Genomic DNA, 22,150 nt, shown 5'->3' on the forward strand with positions numbered 1-22,150 from the left:
TTTACATTTCTATTCTAGCACTTAATGTACTAAAAATTTTAGGTATTCTGCTTTGTTCTGTGTTCTTAATATGAGTAAGCAGAGGGAATCCTGTGGTTGAGAATAAGATGGTGACTCCCCTCCCCAACCCAGTGGACAGCGCCAAACCCTTACAGGTTGCATTTTATCATCCAGACATATGGAAGTGGCTGTTTAGTATATTTGTCCTGATACAGTTCATTACTGCTGTCACTGTTATCATATCCAAGCAGATTTTTAAAAATTCTTTAAACCCTATATTCCATATAAATTCGTCTTAAGTATTTTTTCTTTGATGAGTATATGTGGTTTCATTGTATCGTTTTCAGAGCTTTTGTGTTTAAAATTTTTCATAATAAAAAAATTTTTAATTGCTATTTGCAAATAAATTTTGTTATTCTTTGCAGTGTCTTCTAAAGAGAAACTCTTGCTAAGAACTATGATTTTAACTTTCAGATATAAAGTGATAGCTCTGCATTCTATTCTTTCAACTCAAGATCAAGCTGCAGCATTCACACTTCCTCCTCCTGGAGTCAGGAAGGTAAATTCAGTGCAGCAAATTTATGTGTGATCTGAGAATATTTTGTGAAAATATTACGACTCTTTAGGGATGCCTATGTGGCACAGCAGTTGAGCGCCTGCCCTCGGCCCAGGGCGTGGTCCTGGAGACCCGGGATCGAGTCCCGCATCGGGCTCCCTGCATAGAGCCTGCTTCTCCCTCTGCCTGTGTCTCTGCCTCTCTCTCTGTGTCTCTCACGAATAAATAAAGAAAATCTTAAAAAAAAAAAAAAAAGTTACAACTCTTTAACATCAAAGACAGTTATTAAAATGTTATTAAGTGCCTTAGAGTGCATGGCAGACTCCAGATGCTCTGTAGATTAACATAATCAGAAACGAAACTAATAGTGAAATTTAAGTATTTGATTATTTATATTGCATTATTAAAGATATAAGGCTTGGGTAGCCCAGGTGGCTCAGCGGTTTAGCACTGCCTTCAGCCCAGGGCATGATCCTGGAGACCCGGGATCGAGTCCCACGTCAGGCTCCCTGCATGGAGCCTGCTTCTCCTTCTGCCTGTGTCTCTGCCTCTCTCTCTCTCTGTCTCATGAATAATAAATAAAATCTTTAAAAAAAAAGATACAAGGCTTTTAGGGGAATGACAGTTTAAAAATGTGGCATGCATTTTGCTTGTGAAAAGAAGAATCACTACTTTTCCCATCCTTTTCATGAAGATGTTGGAGCTCAAGAGCTATGTAAATTCTGTGAGGATTCTTTGTTGTTCTCTAGGCTATTCATCCCTGATTAAACAGTCTCAGTATTTTCATGGTCTCCTCTGTTCAAGATTCTGAGTGAAGAGATGCTTGGCAGAGAGTTTCTCAAGAAGAGTTCAGGAGTTTTGAAGGGGATAAAAGAGCACAGTGTAGAGCCTGGGTTCTCACACTGCTCTGATTTGTAACATTTGGGCTTCCCCTAAGATGTAGTTTAAAGAAAAGAGTTCTAACCTCTTTAAAAAAAAAAAAAAAAAAAAAAAGGAATACTGAGGTAGAAAGAACACTAGGTCCCATCTAAGTCTTAGAACCCGGATTATATTTCCTTGGTCAAATGAATAAAAACAAGTATTCACTACTGAAATACAGAGTGAGATGGAGCAATACACAAGTGAACATTTGATGGAGAATTTCCTAAATATTTTACTTCCAAGGACTCAACAGAAAATGAAAAGACTGTAGTATTCAGCCACCACCATTAAGAATTTTAGAAACTAGAAATGGATCTAAGAAATCATCATTTCTACCTCCTAAGTTACAATAGAAGTATCTGAAGTCACCTGAAGTAAAATGACTTGGCTGAGGTCACAAAGCTAGTAAGTAGCAGAGCCAGGGCACCAAAGCACTTCTATCTTACTGATGTACTATTGTTTTCCCAGTAATTGTGAATGGTTGTGCTGAGCTGTCTCTGTTCTCTGACCCAGGCTTCTTAGTTCATTTTTAAGATGACTGACTAGAATTAGGAGAACAGTATTTTTGTTAGAATAAAAATCTGGGGCAGCCCGGGTGGCTCAGAGTTTTAGTGCCACCTTTGGCCCAGAGCCTGATCCTGGAGACCCGGGATTGAGTCCCATGTTGGGCTCCCTGCATGGAGCCTGCTTCTCCCTCCACCTGTGTCTCTGCCTCTCCCTCTCTCTCTCTCTCTGTGTCTCTCATGGATAAATAAAATCTATAAAAAAAAAAAAGTAAAAATCTATAACTGGCAGGCTAAGGTGATGAAAACTATAACAAGTTAAAATTACCCAGTAATAGCAAATAGATGGTGAATTTTTGTAAATAATTTTGAAATTCACTTTTTAAAATTCATCAGCTCAAACTAAAGTTTAAATGATGGGACGCTGTTGAAAGTTGTTAGCTAAATCTTTTGGCTTTTTATTTTCAGATTGTTTTAGCAACAAATATCGCAGAGACAGGTATCACTATTCCAGATGTTGTATTTGTAATTGATACCGGAAAGAACAAAAGAAAATAAGTAAGTTTGAAAAGGGTTTGAGGTTCTTGTATTCTTAGGAGAAATCATAGAATCATAGGGGGAAAATCCCAAAAGTTCTAATTCTATTCAAAATAAAAAGTCTCAGAGAAACTGTTAAGAAACTTCAGAATAACCATGAGTAAATGTCAAGTTTCCTGTCATGAGTTTTCCCATAAGTAATGCCAGTGTACCACTCACTTGTAGAAAACTGCTCTGAAAAAGTTTTCAGAACATAATTTTTTGTAAATTTGTAAAATATATTTATAAAAACATTATTTATGAGATTATAACAAAGTATATGGGTTTTGGAATAAAATTGGATTTAAATCTCTGATCTATAATGTTGAGTAAGTGATAATAAGACCAGTAAGTATAATCATCAATCCCCTCATGTAAATGGAGAAAATGAGTATTTTTCATAATTGGAAGTATCTGGTATAGTAATTGGGCACTTTATAGGTAATCTTACCTGAATCTTAATAAAAAGATTACTATTTTATAAATAGTAATGTTTGTATTTTAATGTTTGTATTGCAAAAACAGACAGGACCACCTTGGTAGTCTCTCCCTGTATTGGGAAACTTTAGCAATATTGGCAATGCATATGACTGCTAAGAGGCATTAAACTCTTTCAAAGAAATCTTGTTGCATAATTGATAGGCATTTCATTAAAACACCTTCCATGGTCAGATTAATTTGGGATGGGATCCCTGGGTGGCGCAGCGGTTTGGCGCCTGCCTTTGGCCAGGGCGCGATCCTGGAGACCCAGGATCGAATCCCACATCGGGCTCCCGGTGCATGGAGCCTGCTTCTCCCTCTGCCTGTGTCTCTGCCTCTCTCTCTCTATCTGTGACTATCATAAATAAATAAAAATTTAAAAAAAAAAAGATTAATTTGGGAAAGGGTAAATTAAGTTAAATAGGTTTTCCCTTGTAGAGGTATCTAAAGCTTTTACTTTGATAGTATGAGATTTAATTTGTGAAGTGCTAATTACTTAAATACAAAACATGACTTGAAAAATAGTGGTCCACATTATGATAGATTTTTTTTAGCCTGTCTTCAATGTAATTTTAACAATCACCTATTTCCAGCTTTTTTCAGATTTTATTTAAGTCCTTTGAACATTCTCTCCTAAAACTTTCTTCAGGTACCATGAAAGCAGTCAGATGAGTTCTTTGGTTGAGACGTTTGTCAGTAAGCAAGTGCTCTGCAGCGCCAGGGAAGAGCTGGGAGGGTCCGAGATGGCTTCTGCTTCCGGATGTACACAAGAGAAAGGTATGACACTGCATTGGAAATAAAAGATACATCAGTCGTCATAGTGTGGCATTTCTGATAATAGGTGAAGTGTTTAATATTATTTTTCAGATTTGAAGGCTTTATGGACTATTCTGTCCCAGAAATCTTGCGTGTGCCTTTGGAGGAATTATGTCTTCATATTATGGTAATCCCACAGGGACTCAAATGCTATTTTCTCATTCTTTACTCCTTTCTAAAAAAGAAAAAAAAGACAGAAGACTTAAACTTCTCTTACCCTGTGTTTTCTACATTTTCAATGATTTTATTTACTCTTGAGTAAATACTCCCTCCCCCATCTTTTTATAAGTAACACACTGTGCTTAATTCTACCACAGGCACTCACCCTTAATAGACTAACAGTAGGTCTCAACTGGGAATAATGTTGCTCACTAGGGGTCACTTGGCCATGTCTTCAGATATTTTGGTTGCCAGAACTGGGGGGGGAGGAGGAGGCCATGCTACATGGGCATTTATAGGTAGAGGCCAGGGACTACCCCTAAACATTCTATATGGCACAGCACAGTCCCTTAAAGAATTATCTGGCCCAAAAGAACAATGCTGAGATTGAGAAACCCTGACCTAGACCAAGGGCTTCCTAGTCTGAAAGATCTATAATATCCTTCAGTTCTTAGATTTTGACTTTGCAAAAATCAGGAATGAAGAAACTAAAAATATGACTAGAAGATCTCGTCCTCACGCCAATCCTTAACACACATACACAGTCTCTCACACGCTCCCAGTTATAAGAAAAAATAAGATAGCCTTACTCAGATACTTATGTCTCTTTGCTTAGAATTTAGTTCCAATTTGACCATCTCTTTGATCAATTCTTTCTAATAACATACTGATTTATCACTCTTTTTTTAATGTGCAGAAATGCAATCTTGGTTCTCCTGAAGATTTCCTCTCCAAAGCCTTAGATCCTCCTCAGCTTCAAGTAATCAGCAATGCAATGAATTTACTCCGAAAAATTGGAGCATGTGAATTAAATGAGCCTACACTGACACCACTGGGCCAACACCTTGCAGCTTTGCCTGTGAATGTCAAGATTGGCAAGATGCTCATATTTGGTGCCATATTTGGCTGCCTTGACCCAGTGGTAAGATGAATGTTGCTCTTCTTCACTTTAACTATCATTTGGGCTGAGAAATTACTAGTTTGGAAATAATTTTTAACTTTTATAGTTATATACAAGGTAATATTTATTCATTCCTTAAGTATACTACCATAGGTACTATTTTGTAAATGGGTTTGGCTTGTCTAGACTTTTACTATCAAAAATCCCACTTGAAATATTTCATTGAATACATAGATTTTTTTTTCCCCCTTGAGAGATCAAGCAAGCTGGAGGGGGATGTGGACAGAAAGAGAAAATCTTAAGCAGGCATCACTTCCAGCACAGAGCCTGACCGGGGTTCCTATGACCCTGAGCTAAAATCAAGTGTCCAATGCTCAATCGACTGGCCACCCAGGCACCCCTTTATAGTAGATGATTCTTAGAAAGCTTTGAGCTCCACAGACTTTTCTATGAAGAATCAAACTCTTTCTTCTCTTTTTCTACATTGTCTCTCTCTCTGAGCCAGCAATTACTAGCATTTCTATTTTATCAAATTATTCAGAGTTAACTAATTTTGTGCCTCTTTCTGAATCTTGGGGCTCATATACCTGCATCATTTTAACTTTCCAGTATTACCAGTCTGTGGCCTTTTCTGGGACTACAAATCAGGCTGTTTAAAAATAGAATGAAGAGAGTGTAACATACTCTAGTCTGTTGCTCTAGTATTAGGAATACTCACTAAAATTGTGTTGAGTCCAAAAAATAACCTCTGTCCTGATAATTGATCTGAAAAACTTCAACAACCACAAATGGGTCATGAGGCACTCCAAATTATTTTTAAATTATTTAAAGAGCATTTCAGGCAATGGAAATTGAGTAGGTTAAAAGTCAAGATAGATGAGCTGTGGTTCTGGGATTGCTTCTAACTGTGTGACAAACTATAAATCCCTATACACAAACTCAGGTTTTTGTCTTTGATTCTGATGTGACCTCCTCAAAGATTGATAAACCCCTTGGCCAGACTTACCAAAAAAAAAAGAGAAAGGGCTCAAATAAGAGGAAAGATCACAACCAACACTGAAGAAATACAATTATAAAAACATACTATAAGCAACTATATGCCAACAAATTAGGCAACCTGGAAGAAATGGATGCATTCCTAGAGACATATAAACTACCAAAATTGAAACAAAGAAATAGAAAATCTGAACAGACCCCAAACCAGGAAGGATATTGAAGCAGTCCTCAAAAACCTCCCAACAAGAGTTCAGGGCCAGATGGCTTTCCAGGGGAATTCCACCAAACGTTTAAAGAATTAATACCTATTCTGAAGCTACTTCAAAAACTAAAAGTGGAAGGAAAACTTCCAAACTCATTCTATGAAGCCAGTATCGCCAGTATCACCTTGATCCCCAAACCAGACAAAGACCCCACCAAAAAGGAGAATTATAGACCAATATTCCGGACAGACATGGATGCCAAAATCCTCACCAAAATACTAGCCAGTTAGGATCCAACAAGTACATTAAGAGGATCATTCACCACGACCAAGTGGGATTTATTCCTGGGCTGCAAGGGTGGTTCAGCATCTACAAATCAGTCAATGTGGTACACTACGTTAATAAAAGAAAGGACAAGAGCCATATGATCCTCTCAATAAATGCAGAAAAAGGATTTGACAAAGTACAGCATCTTTTTTTTTTTTAAGAATTTGTTTATTCATGAGAGAGACAAAGGCAGAGACATAGGAAGAGGGAGAAGCAGGTTCCATGCAGAGAGCCCGATGCGAGACTTGATCCCAGGACCCTCAGATCACGCCCTGAGCCAAGGGCAGACGCTCAAAACGCTGAGCCACCCAGGCATCTCTTTTTTTTTTTTTTTTTTTTTTTTTAAGAAGTACAGCATCTTTTCTTGATTAAAACTCTTCGTGGTGTAGGGATAGAGGGAACATACCTTAGAATCATAAAAGCCATCTACAAAGAGCCCATGGTGATTATCATTCTCAATGGGGAAAACAGAACTTTTCCCCTAACGTCAGGAACATGGCAGAGATGTCCACTACCACCACTGCTGTTCAATGTAGTACTAGAAGTCCTTGCCTCAGCAATCACACAAAAGAAATAAAAAAGCATCCAAATTGGCAAGAAGTCAACCTCTTACTCTGCATATGACCTGATACTCTATATGGAAAACCCAAAGACTCTACCTCAAAATTGTTAGAACTCATACAGGAGTTTAGCAGCATGGCAGGATATAAAATCAATGCACAGAAATCAGTCTTTTCTATACACTATCTATACACTTTTCTATACACAATACAATCAGCATTTCTATACACTAAGACAGAAGAAAGAGAAACTAAGGAGTCAGTCCCATTTACAGTTGCACCCAAAACCATAACCTAGGAATAAACCTATCCAAAGAGGCAAAAGATCTGTACTCAGAAAACTACAGAACACTTATGAAAGAAATTGAGGAAGACACAAAGACATAGGAAAACATTCCATGCTGGTGGATTGGAAGAACAAATATGTTAAAATATCTATGCTACCTAGAGGAATCTATACATTCAATGCAATCCCTATCAAAATACCATCAACTTACATCACAAAGTTGGAACAAATAATCCTAAAATTTGTATGGAACCAGAAAAGACCACAAATAGCCAAAGGAATATTGAAAAAACTAGAACTGATAGCATCACAATCCTAGACTTCAAGCTCTGTTACAAAGCTATAATCATCAAGACAGTATGGTACTAGCACAAAAACAGACACAAAGATCAATGGAACAGAATAGAGAACCCAGAAATGGACCCTCAACTCTGTGGTCAACTCATCTTCAACAAAGCAGGTCAACTCATCTTCAACAAAGCAGGAAAGAATATCCAGTGGAAAAAAGATGGTGTCTTCAACAAATGGTGTTGGGAAAATTGGGACAGACACATGGAGAAGAATGAAACTGGACCATTTCCTCACACCATACACAAAAATAGACTCAAAATGAATGAAAGACCTAAATGTGATACAGGAATCCATCAAAATCATAGAGGAGAACATAGGGAGCAACCTCTGTGACCTTGGCTGCAGCAACTTCTTGCTAGACACATCTCCAAAGGCAAGGGAAACAAGGAAAACAGGAACTATTAGGACTTCATCAGGATAAAACCTTTGGCACAGCAAAGGAAACAAGTTGACAAAGTCAAAGGACAGCCAACAGAATGGGAGAAGATAAAATGCTCAACATTACTCAGCATCAGGAAAATACAAATCTGGGAAGAGCCCAGATGTCTATGGACAGATGAATGAATAAAGAGGGGCAGCCCAGGTGGATCAGTGGTTTAGCGCCACCTTCAGCCCAGGGTATGATCCTGGAGACCTGGGATCAAGTTCCACCTCGGGCTCCCTACATGGAGCCTGCTTCTCTCTCTGCCTCTGTGTCTGCCTCTCTCTCTCACTCTGTCATGAATGAATGAATAAATAAATAAATTTTTTTAAAAAATGGATAAAGAAGATGTGATCTATACACAATGGAATACTACTCAGCCATCAAAAAATGAAATCTTGCCATTTGCAGTGACGTGGATGGAACTAGAGGATATTATGCTAAGCGAAATAAGTTAGAGAAACAATTATATGATCTCACTCATGTATAGAATTTAAGAAACAAAACAGGATCATAAGAGAAGAAAAAATAAAATGAAATCAGAGGGGGACAAACCATAAGAGACTCTTAATCATAGGAAACAAACTGAGGGTCACTGGAGGGGATGGGTGTAGGAGGAGGAAGTATCTGGGTAATGAACATTAAGGAGGGCATGTGATGTAATAAGCACTGGGTATTATATAAGACTGATAAATCACTGACTTCCACCTCTGAAACCAATAATACATTATATGTTAATTAATTGAATTTAAATAAAATTAAGGGATGCCTGAATGGCTCAGCGGTTGAACAGCTGCCTTCATCTCAGGGCATGATCCCGGTGTCCAGGATTGAGTCCCACATTGGGCTCCTTGTGGGGAGCCTGCTTCTCCCTCTGCCTCTCTGTCTCTCATGAATAAATAAATAAAATCTTTTTAAATAATAATAAAAATGAAACATAATTTAAAAAGTAAGTAAGTATGGTCTAAAAGTGATATATTGTTAAAATTACACAAAATGAAGCCCAAAGTAACTAAAATGTTAGCTATTGCAGAACACAATAAAGGTATTGGAAAAGAACAAATATTCAACTTGAAAGTGGGATGGTTTTATGATGTGCTTTCTTTTACAAACCATCCTTCCATGTATACCTCTTTAATGATAAATGTTTTGGTTATTTATGGATAGGCAACACTAGCTGCAGTGATGACCGAGAAGTCTCCTTTTACTACACCGATTGGTCGGAAAGATGAGGCAGATCTTGCAAAATCAGCTTTGGCTATGGCTGATTCAGATCACCTGACGATCTACAACGCATACCTAGGGTAAAGAAATAATCTGGGTGTTGTCAATAAGTCAATGACCTGAGGTTATTTATTTTTAAAATGGTTTTGACTTTCATTAAAAAGATATATGTAAGATTTACATTCTAATTACTTTATCTGTCAAGGTATAATTACTTCAAAGATTCGTACTTTTATAGTCCTTTCTAAAATTCAAAAATCATGTACTTTGTATTGTACCTATATTATCTCATATTTGGAGTTAATAATTTGCTATTCTACACAAAAGAAAAATCTCAGTATCGCAGTGCATATTCTTAAATTCAATTAGTAGCTCCTACAACAATTAAGATTCCCCCTCTTTTTTTTTTAAGATCCCCCTCTTGAGTAACTAATTAAAGCTTACTTTAGTTAGTACCTCTGAGAGAGAGAGTTTGAAAACATGTTGAACTTTGGTCGTTTTATTTTCCTAGATGGAAGAAAGCACGGCAAGAAGGAGGCTATCGGTCTGAAATAGCATATTGCCGGAGGAACTTTCTGAATAGAACATCACTGTTAACCCTAGAGGTAAGTTTAAAACAGTTTCCTAATTCAGAGTCATAAGGTTGACTCATAGGGTTTGTTTGGTTTTTTAGAAAAAGAAATGCCTAGGATAGTGCTTGACACATAGTACAGATTTAATTTACTGAATTAAAAAATTTGGGGCAGCCTGGGTGGCTCAGTTGTTTAGCGCCACCTTCAGTCCCAGGGGGTGATCTTGGAGACCCAGGATCGAGTCCCACATCAGGCTCCCTGCATGGAACCTGCTTCTCCCTCTGCCTGTGTCTCTGCCTCTCTCTCTCTGTGTCTATGAATAAATAAATAAAATTTGTAATTTTTTGTTTGGTTGTTTCTCCCAATAGATAATTTTCTTGTATTACACAGTGATTTAAAATAACATTTAACAGTTTTAGATAATAATCATAAGATGCTTCCAAGGCTTGGAATCTAGTCATTTTTCCTTAGAGCCTTGATTCCTTTTAGTGAAATTATTTTTTATTTTCCTAAATATTAGGCCACCTACTTAGTTGGTAGCTACTTAGGTAGGATGATAGTTCTGGAAAGGCATCCAAGGCATCATACTGTACTGTGGCTGATGGTGACCAGATTTATAAATCTGACTTTTGGGACAGAAAATCTAATAGCTGTGCCCATCACTCAGATTTTTTTTAAGATTTTATTTATTCATGAAAGAGAGAGAGAGGCAGAGACACAGGCAGAGGGAGAAGCAGGCTCCATGCAGGGAGCCTGATCTGAGACTCAATCCCGGGTCTCCAGGATCACACCCTGAGCTGAAGGCGGCACTAAACCACTGAGCCACCTGGGCTGCCCCATCACTTAGATTTTGACTATTTTTGAGGACCAGAATTATTTCTTGGAGGAGAGAAAGTACAAATATAGTTAAAATATAAAGACAAGTGATAGCAAAAAGCAGAACTCCTCTGCAAATAATTAATGTTCACTGTGCATAGGAAATGGTGTGTAGTACACCATCTAAAGGCAACAGTTTTTACTACAGATATGCTATAAAAGTATTCAGAAAATAATGTATCTCACATAATTCCTCTATTCCGTGCCCATATTTTAAAAGGTTATTTTATTCCCATATAACTTAAACCATTTTTGTGTGTGTGTGATTGAAAATAAAGGCTGAGATGCAGCCCGGGTGGCTCAGCGGTTTAGCGCCGCCTTCAGCCCAGGACATGATCCTAGAGACCCGGGATCAAGTCCCTCGTCAGGCTCCCTGCATGGAGCCTGCTTCTCCCTCTACCTGTGTCTCTGCCTCTCTCTATCTCCTCTCTGTGTATTCTCATGAATAAATAAATAAAATCTTTAAAAAAAAAAAAAAAGAAAAAGAAAATAAAGGCTGAGAAAAGAGCAGGGACATCTCCAATATTGTCCTTCTACAAGTAGATAAAGGGATAAATTGAATAAACAGCTACCTCTGGACTAACTCACTGGGATTCAAGATGTACAGAGCTAAATCAACACTCCTTTGTCTCCACTTCCTTCCAACTGCCAAGTTGCCTCCTTCTTTCTGTGATCCTTTTCTTCACCTCCCCTGGACTGCAGTGTTTTCTATCTCTTCACCTACCCTGTGGTGTTGTGGCTCTTTGGCCTTTTCTCACCTGGAATCAAAGTCTCTTAAGCCCCAAACCAGAAACCTAAAGGAAATCCTAAATGTAAATGTCCCATTTAATTGCTTGCATCCTGTTTACTTTGAAAAATGCTCACCCTATAGGGGTGAAATCTTAAAGGGCTTAAGCCGATTGGTACCTAGTTCCTAAAGGTAGTTAAAGATTTTAGGCAATTTTTTTTTTTTTTTTTTTTTTTTTAAGATTTTTATTTAGGGCGGCCCCGGTGGCTCAGCGGTTTAGCGCCACCTTTGGTCCAGGGCGGGATCCTGGAGACCCGGGATCAAGTCCCACGTCGGGCTCCCTGCATGGAGCCTGCTTCTCCCTCTGCTTGTATCTCTGCCTCTCTCTCTATCTCTAATAAATAAATAAAATATTTTTAAAAATATTAAAAAATAATTTTAAAATATTTTTATTTATTCATGAGCGACAGAGAGAGAGAGAGGCAGAGACACAGGCAGAGGGAGAAGCAGGCTCCATGCAGAGACCCCAATGTGGGACTCAATCCAGGATCACGCCCTGGGCCGAAGGTGGCGCTAAACCGCTGGGCCAACCAGGCGTCCCATAGGCAACTATTTTAGATTAAATGAAGGTGTAGGTGAGATTCCCAGAGGTGAACAAAGTGGACAAAGTATTTGCAGTCCAGGGTCAAGATTCCTCTCCAGTTCTTCCTCAGTGTTAGCCCTCTGTATGACTGTCTTCATTGAGTGGAGATAAGACCTACTACTGAAGTAACTAGATTAAGTGCAGATATGATATGTTCAGGCACACTTTTATTCCTCTCACATTTTTGAGATGTTTTATGACATCTAAAGTCTTGGGATATGGAAATAGGTAACTCTTCAGTCCTTGATTTACCAGGATCTTTTTTTCCTCCCTTGTTTTATTTGAGCTGTAGTTAACTAAATAATAATTTGGCATCCTATCAATTTTGATAGGAAACAGCAGTATAATATTTAGAGGGTTATTTGTCATGTTTCTATTTTAATCAGTAATGATCTTGTCTCTTCTTGACATAAACCAATCCAGGATGTAAAGCAGGAGTTAATGAAGTTGGTTAAGGCAGCAGGATTTTCATCATCCACAACATCTAATGACTGGGAAGAAAACAGAGCCTCACAGACCCTTCCCTTCCAAGAAATTGCCCTTCTTAAAGCTGTTCTGGCCGCTGGACTATATGACAACGTGGGGAAGATAATCTATACAAAGTCAGTTGATGTTACAGAAAAGTTGGCTTGCATTGTGGAGACAGCCCAAGGCAAAGCACAAGTACATCCATCCTCAGTAAATCGAGATTTGCAAACTTACGGATGGCTCTTATACCAGGAGAAGGTAAAGTGCTCATTCTTAATTCCACTATTCAGGGCATTTTTCTAGAAGTCAGTTGTAACAAGTTAGGGTGTCCCACAAGTATTATATCTGGTTCGCAAATTGAGCTATTTATTTCTGTACATATTTGAAATCTGTATGTGTATAGTTTCTCATAAAAAAAAAAGTCCTTTATTTCTTTCGCTTAAGGAAAGAAAAATATTAAGGTTTCCATTCTGACCATCATCTTTCCTACTTGAGATAAAGACAATTATAGCAAATAGATATTCTTTAGTAATGTGTCAGTTCCCAGAGATTTCACCAAAAGGTACTACCTCAACAGAGAACAAAGACATGTTATATGTGCATTCCAAATAAGGGGGATACGGAATTAGAACTTTATATGATCTGGCAACAGTTTGAGTCACAATGTAACCCAAGATAATTTAAAAGCAATTATTTAGAGATTACCATTTTAAAAAAAATCTTTTACAGCTTGCTGTAAAATAACAAGGATCCATAATTTCAAGCACTGGCTCATAAAACCATTAGCCTCTAATAAAACTTAAATGTAAAACATGACGAATTATTGACTAGGGGCCATAGCTGAATATTGGTCTAGAAACCAGACTCTATGAAACAGTTTTTTTTTTTTGCAGCTAATTTACAGCATTGGCATTATAAAATTGCTTGTTCATAGTTTCATTTATGTTCAAGGTATATAATTCACCCTTGCAATTAATGTTTTAAAGTGGCTTTTAATAGTGTAATTGCACAGATGGCAAATGTGATGATTATAAAGTTGGCAGACTATGCACATATGAGAATATAAAGGCAGCTTTACAAAACTTGTAGGAGTAAATTATAAAAAATGCTTACATGGAACATAAATGAATTTCTTAGATTTTTAGGCTGTGAAGTTTTTGTTGTTGTTTTTTTTTCCCCTCTTTATTCCTATGCAGGTAAGGTATACCCGAGTTTATCTGAGGGAAACTACCCTAATAACCCCTTTTCCAGTTTTGCTTTTTGGTGGTGATATCGAAGTTCAACACCGGGAACGTCTTCTTTCTGTTGATGGCTGGATCTATTTTCAGGTACGTGCTACCACTGCTCTCATAACATTAAAGTTTTCTACTTGCAGTACTATTGAGGCAGATTTTTAAAATTTTATTGGCATTTGCATAATTTCTTCCTATAATGTGACTTTTAAAGAGGGAGACTTCCTTATTTTATCTCACTTATATTGTTTTAAATCTGTTTAAATAGGATAATCAAATTATAGTGCTATTACAGATTGCATTTATTATCAGTAATAACTTGGCTATGTGTTGTGTACTTCAATAGTTAATTATACATGGACTATCCCAAATTTAATAACCTAATAACCTTATTATTAACTTCTGTAGTTTAAATAATTTTCTTAGTTTAAATTGTTATTGGCCAAGCAAGACTTAAACCTAGAACTATTAGATCCTCAAACTTAAGTTCCTTCTGCCAATTGTGCCACCTATAAGAAGACATAGACTGAGTGATAGCTTTTAATGAGTATGGTCAAGTTTTTCTCTGGAAAAATTAGACCAATCATCACTATGGGCAATAAGCTTATTTCTTTGTGACCCCATCAACACTGACCAGCTTAAACAGATCTAATACATTCTGTTACTGTATGCTATCATGATTTGTCTAAGACTGGAGAAGTAAACTTAAATACAACTTTAAAAATAGATGCAGCAGGGGGAGGGCAAAAAAAAAAAAAAAAAAAAAAAAAAAAAATAGATGCAGCTGTCTCCAAGAGGACAAGGTGGTAGAAATCATCTAACTGGATTGTGGTCATGGTTGTACAACTGCATAAATATACTAAAAGTCACTGAATTGCACACTTACCTATGAGTATACTTTTAAGGTTAGTAAATTACATGTCATTAAGCTGTTAATTCCTTCCCCAAAATTGCAGTCTTTACTCCTGCAGAGTTATTGTAAGAGAAGCTACAGAGAGTAATTTGCCTCTATTTTTCTAATAACATTTTATATTAAAGTCAAGATGTGCTAAAGCAGATCATGAGGTATCATGCTTACCTTTATTTATTGAAACACATTCACACTCCCAGGAATTAACTTTGACCCATTTGTCATCTCCTCTCACCAGGCCCCTGTGAAAATAGCCGTAATTTTCAAGCAGCTTAGAGTTCTCATTGATTCTGTTTTAAGAAAAAAGCTTGAAAATCCTAAGATGTCCCTTGAAAGTAAGTATTTGATTATAATGTAAGTAGAAAACCACCTATTTTTAAACATTGGAGTATTATATTAGAGCACACTGAAGTCTTACAGTCCATGTGATTAAAAATTTTCATAAAATTTATTTTATGCTGAATTCTGTCAGACTCCCAGACAATGCCTTATTGTTCACATTCTAATTATCCTCCTGATTCTTTTACTCTTTCTTCTTCTCAGCTTCACTTCTAAACTTATGGCCATTTCACAGAAAAAAGGATGGTAAAACTGAGCATTGTAAACTTTGATTATAAGGGACTCTCTGTGAGGTTTCCAGCATGTAACAAAACCTCCTTAGCAAATACTGTAGCCTCTGTTGCTCTGTTTGTCAAAATAATTGGTGTTTGATACTTTTGTTGTGTAGAGAGATCTGTCACTTCCCTATTGACACCTCTCCAGGAGCCTTCCCTGTTAAGTTTTTGTTTCCTTTGGACTAAACATGGAGCAACTGATATCTGAGCCAGGTGAAAAGTTAGGAAACCCTGTCTTAAAGGAATTTTTAAAGAAATAATTCCTTATAAAGGACAGTAGTTACATCGCATCATCTCTGGGCTTTAGCCTACTTTTTGTCAAAGTAGGTATCAAATAATTATAACAATAATTAATAATATTTACAGGGCAACATATTCTATTTTGTGGACATCTGTAGATTTAGAGTGAATATTGCTAGTATTAGTATTGTATTCTAATTTAGAAGAATCTTTCAATGAAGAATGCTGTTCACATATGTATACATTGGGAATTCAGCCAGTGATGAATTTGTTGATGGGTTTTTTTTTTCCTTCCATTCAGATGACAAGATTCTGCAGATCATTACAGAACTGATAAAAACAGAGAATCATAATTGAAACTTCACATCATGCTCAACTGCTTTCAAAATTAAGATGAAGATATGGATACACACACAAAAAAAGATGAAGATATGGTCATGAAATTATGTGAAAATGGACCATCACTCAAGTATTTCAATACTTAAATGTTGGTATACTAGCCCTAACTTAAAGGTGGTGGAAAAAGCACATACTTTAAAAATGTGTAATTTTCTAGTTCCTTTTTAATGATAATTATTTGCAGTGTATTTAACCACTACATTTACAATAAATTCTTTGGTATCATCCATGCTTTATTCATCATTATGTGCCTCTGGGCAAGGCCTGTGTCTGTAGCCTCTGTAACTTAGGGTCTTGATTCCTATGTATACATACACCTTATCCTCTACCAGTCCTTCTCACCTGGAGAGTTTAGACCTCCATGACCAGAAGAGAAAATGAGCTCCAAAACCAGTTGTAATTAAATTTCTGTGAAAAGGAACAACTTTAGAAGTCAGTTTAATATTTGATAACCAAATAAAAACTTACATAAGTATTAATAATAGATACTACCTGTTTACTACACATTAAGATGTACTGCTAGAGAACAGGCAGGAATGGCTACTGCTAGTGATAACCTTGGGATGGACAGCTTACACCATTTTCCTCACTCCTAAGCTTTGGTATCAATGCCCTTAAACCATTTTTTATACCCATAATTAAGTTAGTAAATCAGGAACTTTGAGATAGTAAACTATGCTTAAATATTTTTCAGGGGCTTCAGTTGTTTCACTGACTGAGAATCTTTTCAAACTCCATTTTGATTACAGAGAGGAATTTTCCCCTCATTTCCAGCCAAAATTGTTGAGGAACTTCAGAAATAGTCCTGTGTAGACCAAATGGCAGGAATTCTATCTGAAGGAAAAAAGATGAGAATAGGAATCTAGCCCCAAACTGCTTGATTCTCATAACAGGTATTCAGTATTTGTTGATTAATAAATAAAAGAATCTGTAACTTTCACTTTGCAGGTAGAAGTAAAAATACTACTTAGCAGCAATCTCTAATTTTAACTTTCTGCCTACAGTGTGATAATGGAATTGAGAGCAAAGAGTCGACTATGATTGCAGTTTGGGGTCACTAGCTAATGCCATTAACAGAACTAGAGATGTCAGAGATCAAAGAGCTAGTTTGGGTGCTAGAGGAAGTTCAGTTTGTGATATGGAGAGAGAAATTGCGGAGTCCTGCAGCAGAACTAATGCTTCCCACCACCTCACGTATGTAAGCTGGTGCCCAGATGGCTTTTATGTATTCAGTCATTTACTCCTCAGAACAACCCTGAGTAGGCAGTACATTGTCCCCACTGTTCAAATGAGGAAACTAAGGCACAAGTGAAATAACTTGCCCAGATCAAAGTGGCAGAGGTGCGATGGCTCTAGAACCATATGAAAATTTCTGAAATATAACAATATCATTATTCCTTTGAAATTGTCAAATAGTGGCATCAGGATTAGGGCCATCGGGTTAGAATCTTCCACAGAGATGTCATACTTAAAGGTGTGGGAGTGGAGATAAGCACCAAAGGAGAGAGCAGATAAAAGACAACTGAAATTAAAATCTTGCAGAATGCCCTATTTCAAAGTCTATTCACTCCTATCTCCTCAGCTGTTACTCCCACCCAGGCCATGATCTTTCACCTACGTCACTGTAGTAATCTCCAAACTATGCTCTCCCCTTCCTATTCCTCTGTAAACCATTCTTCTCTATTAAGAATGAGCTTTTTAATTTTTTTTTTTATTTTTCACATTTTAATTCCAGTATAGTTAACATACAGTGTTGTTTTAGTTTCAGGGATATACAATATAGTGACTCGACAGCTCTATACATTACTCAATGTTCATCATGACAAGTACACTCCTTAATCCCCATCACTTATTTCACCCCTTCCCTGACCCACCTCCCCTGTGGTAACCATCAGTTTGCTCTCTACAGTTAAGAATCTATTCTGCTTGGTCTCTTTTTTCCCTTGTCCATTTGTGTGGTTCCTTTAATTCCCCATGAGTGAAATCACATGGTATTTGTCTTTCTCTGAATTATTTCAGTCAGCATAATACCCTCTGGTTCCATCCATCTTGTTGCAAATGGCAAGATTTCATTCCTTTATAGCTGAGTAATACCCCTGAGTAATACCCCATTGTATACATCTATATTACATCTTTGTAAGAATGATCTTTTAAAATATGCCTATCGCTTAGATGATTTAAACCCTTTCTGGTCTCCCAGGGCCTTTAAAATATAAACTTCTAACCATGACCTACGAAGTTCTGTTCCTCACTACCCTCCAACTTCCTTTCCTCCTCTCCCAGATTTCTTACAGTGCCCCAGCTACACCAGGCTCCTTTTGAATCCTAGAAGATTCCAAGTGGCTTTTTAAACATTTGCACATGCTATTCTCTGCCATAAAGTACTGCTTGTGTTCTTTACCAGAGACCTTACCCTGCATCAATGCTGTCTCCACAGACCACCCTACTGATTTCCTCACTGACCAACCTCCCTGAAGTACATGTGCCCTTTTAATTATTATTACAACAGAGTACTTTTCTCAACATGTAACATCTGCTTTCTGACTTCTCCCACTAGACCATCTGCTGCACCACTGTTTTACTCACTAACGTAGACTGAGCACAGTCCCTGGTACATACGGGCATTCAGTCAATGTCTGCTGAATGAATGCATAATGTGTGAGGGAACGGAGAACAAGGAAGGAGTATATCAAATATGACTGCAGTTTCTTGTGGATGTCTGAGTTTCTGGAAGCAAGAGTATTGTCAACAAATGTTATGGACTAAGAAAGACTACAATATAAAGAGATCAACCTTTAGAGAGCCGATGAATTAAGGGTGACAAAGAAGGACACGGTCACAGGTCCCACAGCCACCCATACATTTGAAGATTGACTAGAACTCGCAGGACTCAGAGGCTATAGTTGATTATAGAGAAAGGATACACAACAGAATGAACAAGGGAAGACAACACATCACATAGAATCTGGAGGAATCTACACACAGGCTTCCTACACACGTACAGTCTTTCTGCCCAGAGAAGCCCAGTTGAGATGCAGTCCACAAGTATTTTCCTGGAGGCTTGTCATGTAGGCACAAAGACCAAAATCATAACTATCAAACTTCCAGACTCCCAGAAGGAAAGCAGGTATGAAGTGCCCCCAAGCAGGCAAAACAGTATTATCTGAAAAACATGGAACTTTTCAAAAGCCAAGTGGTCAGGCTCCAGCCAAGAGCCAACCCTGCAAGCAGGCCCTTCTCAAGATAGCAACCAGAGGTCTGCTACATAAACTCTCCTACACACACCCAAAGCCTAATTTTTAGAGAATGAATACAAACTAAAAGGTCGGTGCACCAGATGAAGAGTACTCTATAGAAGTGATGAGGAAACAAAACCTAAGAGGTTGAAGAATGAGATACTTTAGGATGGGAAGAGCTCCACTGACTTCTAGACAAAAGAGAGAGAGGTAGAGACACAGAGGGAGAAGCAGGCTCCACACAAGAAGCCCAATGTGGGACTCGATCCCGGGACCCCAGGATCACACCCTGAGCCAAAGGCAGATGCTTAAACGCTGAGCCACCCAGGAATCCCTGTGACTTCTAGACAAAATAGAAATAACCAGCGGACCATAAGAATAATATTAGCCTCAGGGGTGCTGACAATTAGTTTCAGCAATATTTTTTTGGACCAATCTCCCCAGGCAAGGGAAACAAAAGCTGAAACAAACAAATGAGATTACATCAAATGAAAAATCTTTTAAACAATGAAAGAAACCAATAACACAATAAAAAGACAACGTAATGAATGGAAGAAGATATTGGCAAATCATACATCTGATAAAGGGTTAGTATCCAAACAATAGACGTTTTTCTAGAAAACAGACATCCGGATGGCCAGCAGACTCATGAAAAGATGCTCAACATCACTAGTTACTGCAGAAGTGCAAGTCAAAACCACCACAAGGTATCACTTCACACCCATCAGATTGGCTATTATCAAACAGATAAAAAATAAGTGTTGGCAATGACATAGAGAAAAGGGAGTTGGGAGGGCAAGTGAAATAGGGGAAAGGGTTTAAGAGGTAAAAACTTATGGTTATAAATGTCAAGAAAATACAATGTAAAGCATACGGAATACAGTCAATAATTAAGATTTTATTTATTTGACAGAGAGCACAAGCAGGGGAAGGGCAAAGAAAGAGGGAGAAGCAGATTCCCCACTGAACAGGACCCTGGGATCATGACCTGAGCCAAAGGCAGACACTTACCCAACTGAGGCACCCACGCAGCCCATGTAACAACTTTGTACAGTGACAGATGGTAAAATACTTTTTTACAGGGTCATTTCATAATGTATAAAAATATCAAGTCACTAGGATAAACACCTGAAACTAGTAGGATATAGCATATTAATTATACTTCAATTAAAAAACTGTGCATGTATAGTCACAACAGCATGATTCACAAAAGCCAGAAAGTGTGAACAATTCATGTCTATCAGGCAGTGAATGAATTTTAAAAGTGTCAATATACTATATCCGTACAGTGGAATATAATTTGGCCATAAAAAGAAATAAGGTACTAAATGCATACTAAAACGTGGATGAACCATAGAAATAAGCTTAATGAAAGAAGCCAGTCACAAAAGACCACGTATCATATGATTCTATTTATACGAAATGCCCAGAATAGGCAAATTCATAAAAACAGAAATAACATTAGTGGTTTCCAGAGGCTGGGGTATAAAGGCGAATGGTGTTTCCTTCTGGGGAGATGAAAATGTTCCCAAATTAGATTGTGATGGTAGTTACACAACTCTGAAAACCACTGAATCATACACTTCAACAGGGTGAATTTGTAGGTTTTAGTCAATATGGTTTTTGCATTTATGTGTAATTTGTACCATTTTAAGGAAGAATAAGTAACAGTCATAAAGGATGAATTAAGGGTAGAAAAAAGGCAAGAAGATTGGTCAGAAAGGAACTACACTGCCATTCTTTCAATAAACACTTACTGAGCATTCAGTGCCAGGCACTGAACCATCAAGTGTTCAGCATATTTACTAAGCACTTCCATAGACTGTGGTAGGTCTTGGCCATAGAGCGGTAAAAAAAAACGGGGGGATGAAAATCTCTTCCTTCATGGATTCTGATAAAGGAAGACAGATGATAAACCAGTAAAATCAACAGCTTGTTGATTTTCAGATGATATGGACAGAGAAGAGATGGGAGTGCAGTGATGGAAAGTAGAGAGGAAGGGTTTCAGTTTTTTAGAGTGTGGTCAGGGAAGCCTTCCTGAGACAGTGACAGAGCAAAGCCCTGAAAAAGGTAAGGTAAGTAGCCATGATGATAGGGTTGATGAAAATTTCCAGTAGAGGAAACTTCTAGTGCAAGAAAATAAGCCAGTGGAGTGCAGGTTTGGGAGTGAAAATCTGGAGTCTCAGCCTTGCACTATTTATTCTCAAAAGAATCAAAGCCCAAAAAGTACACGTCAAACACCTAAAAGAATGAATTGGGTTTGAAAAGTAGAGGCAAAAGTTGAACAAGAACTAGGACATTAAGGAGAAGGCCATGGGACGCCTGGGTAGCTCAGAGGTTGAGCGTCTGTCTTCCGCTCAGGGCATGATCCTGGAGCTCCTGGATTGAGTCTCACATCGGGCTCCCTGCATGGAGCCTGCTTCTCCCTCTGCTTGTGTCTCTGCCTCTCTCTCTGCATCTCTCATGAATAAATAAAATCTTAAAAAAGAAGAAGAAGGCCAAAACCACTCAGAACAAGGAAAAGTTAGAATGAATTTACAAAATATTGTCAGAGAAGCATCTACCTCTGAGTGATCACAAAGTACTTTTGGTCTTCACCCACCAGTAGAATGTTATCCCATGACCAAGAATGAAGCCACATAATCCTACTCTGACAGTGCTGAGGGTGTCGATTGATTAAAGGAGCTCAGAGTCCACCTTAAATTTCCCACACAGCCAACAAGCAGGTGTTAACAAAAAAAAAAAAAAAAGTGTCACAGAAACTTTCTTCTTCCACAACTTCAATCTTCTGTTAACATTCCCAAAAGGAAAAGGTGAAGGGATACTCCTTATAGAACATTTAATGAAAAGAAGAGTACTGAAGGTCTATTAAAGAGGAGAGAATGGAAAGCGAAGAAGGTAAGCCTCCCATCTGACCCCAGCACCTAACTGGCTCACAGGTACTGCAAGGCGG

At 37.8% G+C, this 22,150-nt stretch overlaps 1 protein-coding gene across 1 annotated transcript; it reads left to right on the forward strand.

Moving 5' to 3' along the window:
- Positions 1 to 425: 425 nt before the first annotated feature.
- Positions 426 to 16,188, forward strand: LOC119879306 (ATP-dependent RNA helicase DHX29-like; the record flags this gene model as incomplete). The annotated part of the gene is given in 13 exon segments (XM_038589650.1): positions 426 to 559; positions 2,449 to 2,520; positions 2,522 to 2,538; positions 3,686 to 3,735; positions 3,738 to 3,813; positions 3,904 to 3,979; positions 4,709 to 4,933; positions 9,224 to 9,360; positions 9,792 to 9,885; positions 12,522 to 12,824; positions 13,763 to 13,894; positions 14,947 to 15,043; positions 15,864 to 16,188. Coding segments are annotated over 13 exon segments (1,469 nt in total), but the record flags the coding sequence as incomplete, so codon positions are not given.
- Positions 16,189 to 22,150: the final 5,962 nt, after the last annotated feature.

The sequence above is a fragment of the Canis lupus genome, unplaced genomic scaffold, assembly GCF_011100685.1.
Source record: "Canis lupus familiaris isolate Mischka breed German Shepherd unplaced genomic scaffold, alternate assembly UU_Cfam_GSD_1.0 chrUn_S591H753, whole genome shotgun sequence".
In the NCBI taxonomy this organism is placed as follows: Eukaryota; Metazoa; Chordata; class Mammalia; order Carnivora; family Canidae; genus Canis; species Canis lupus.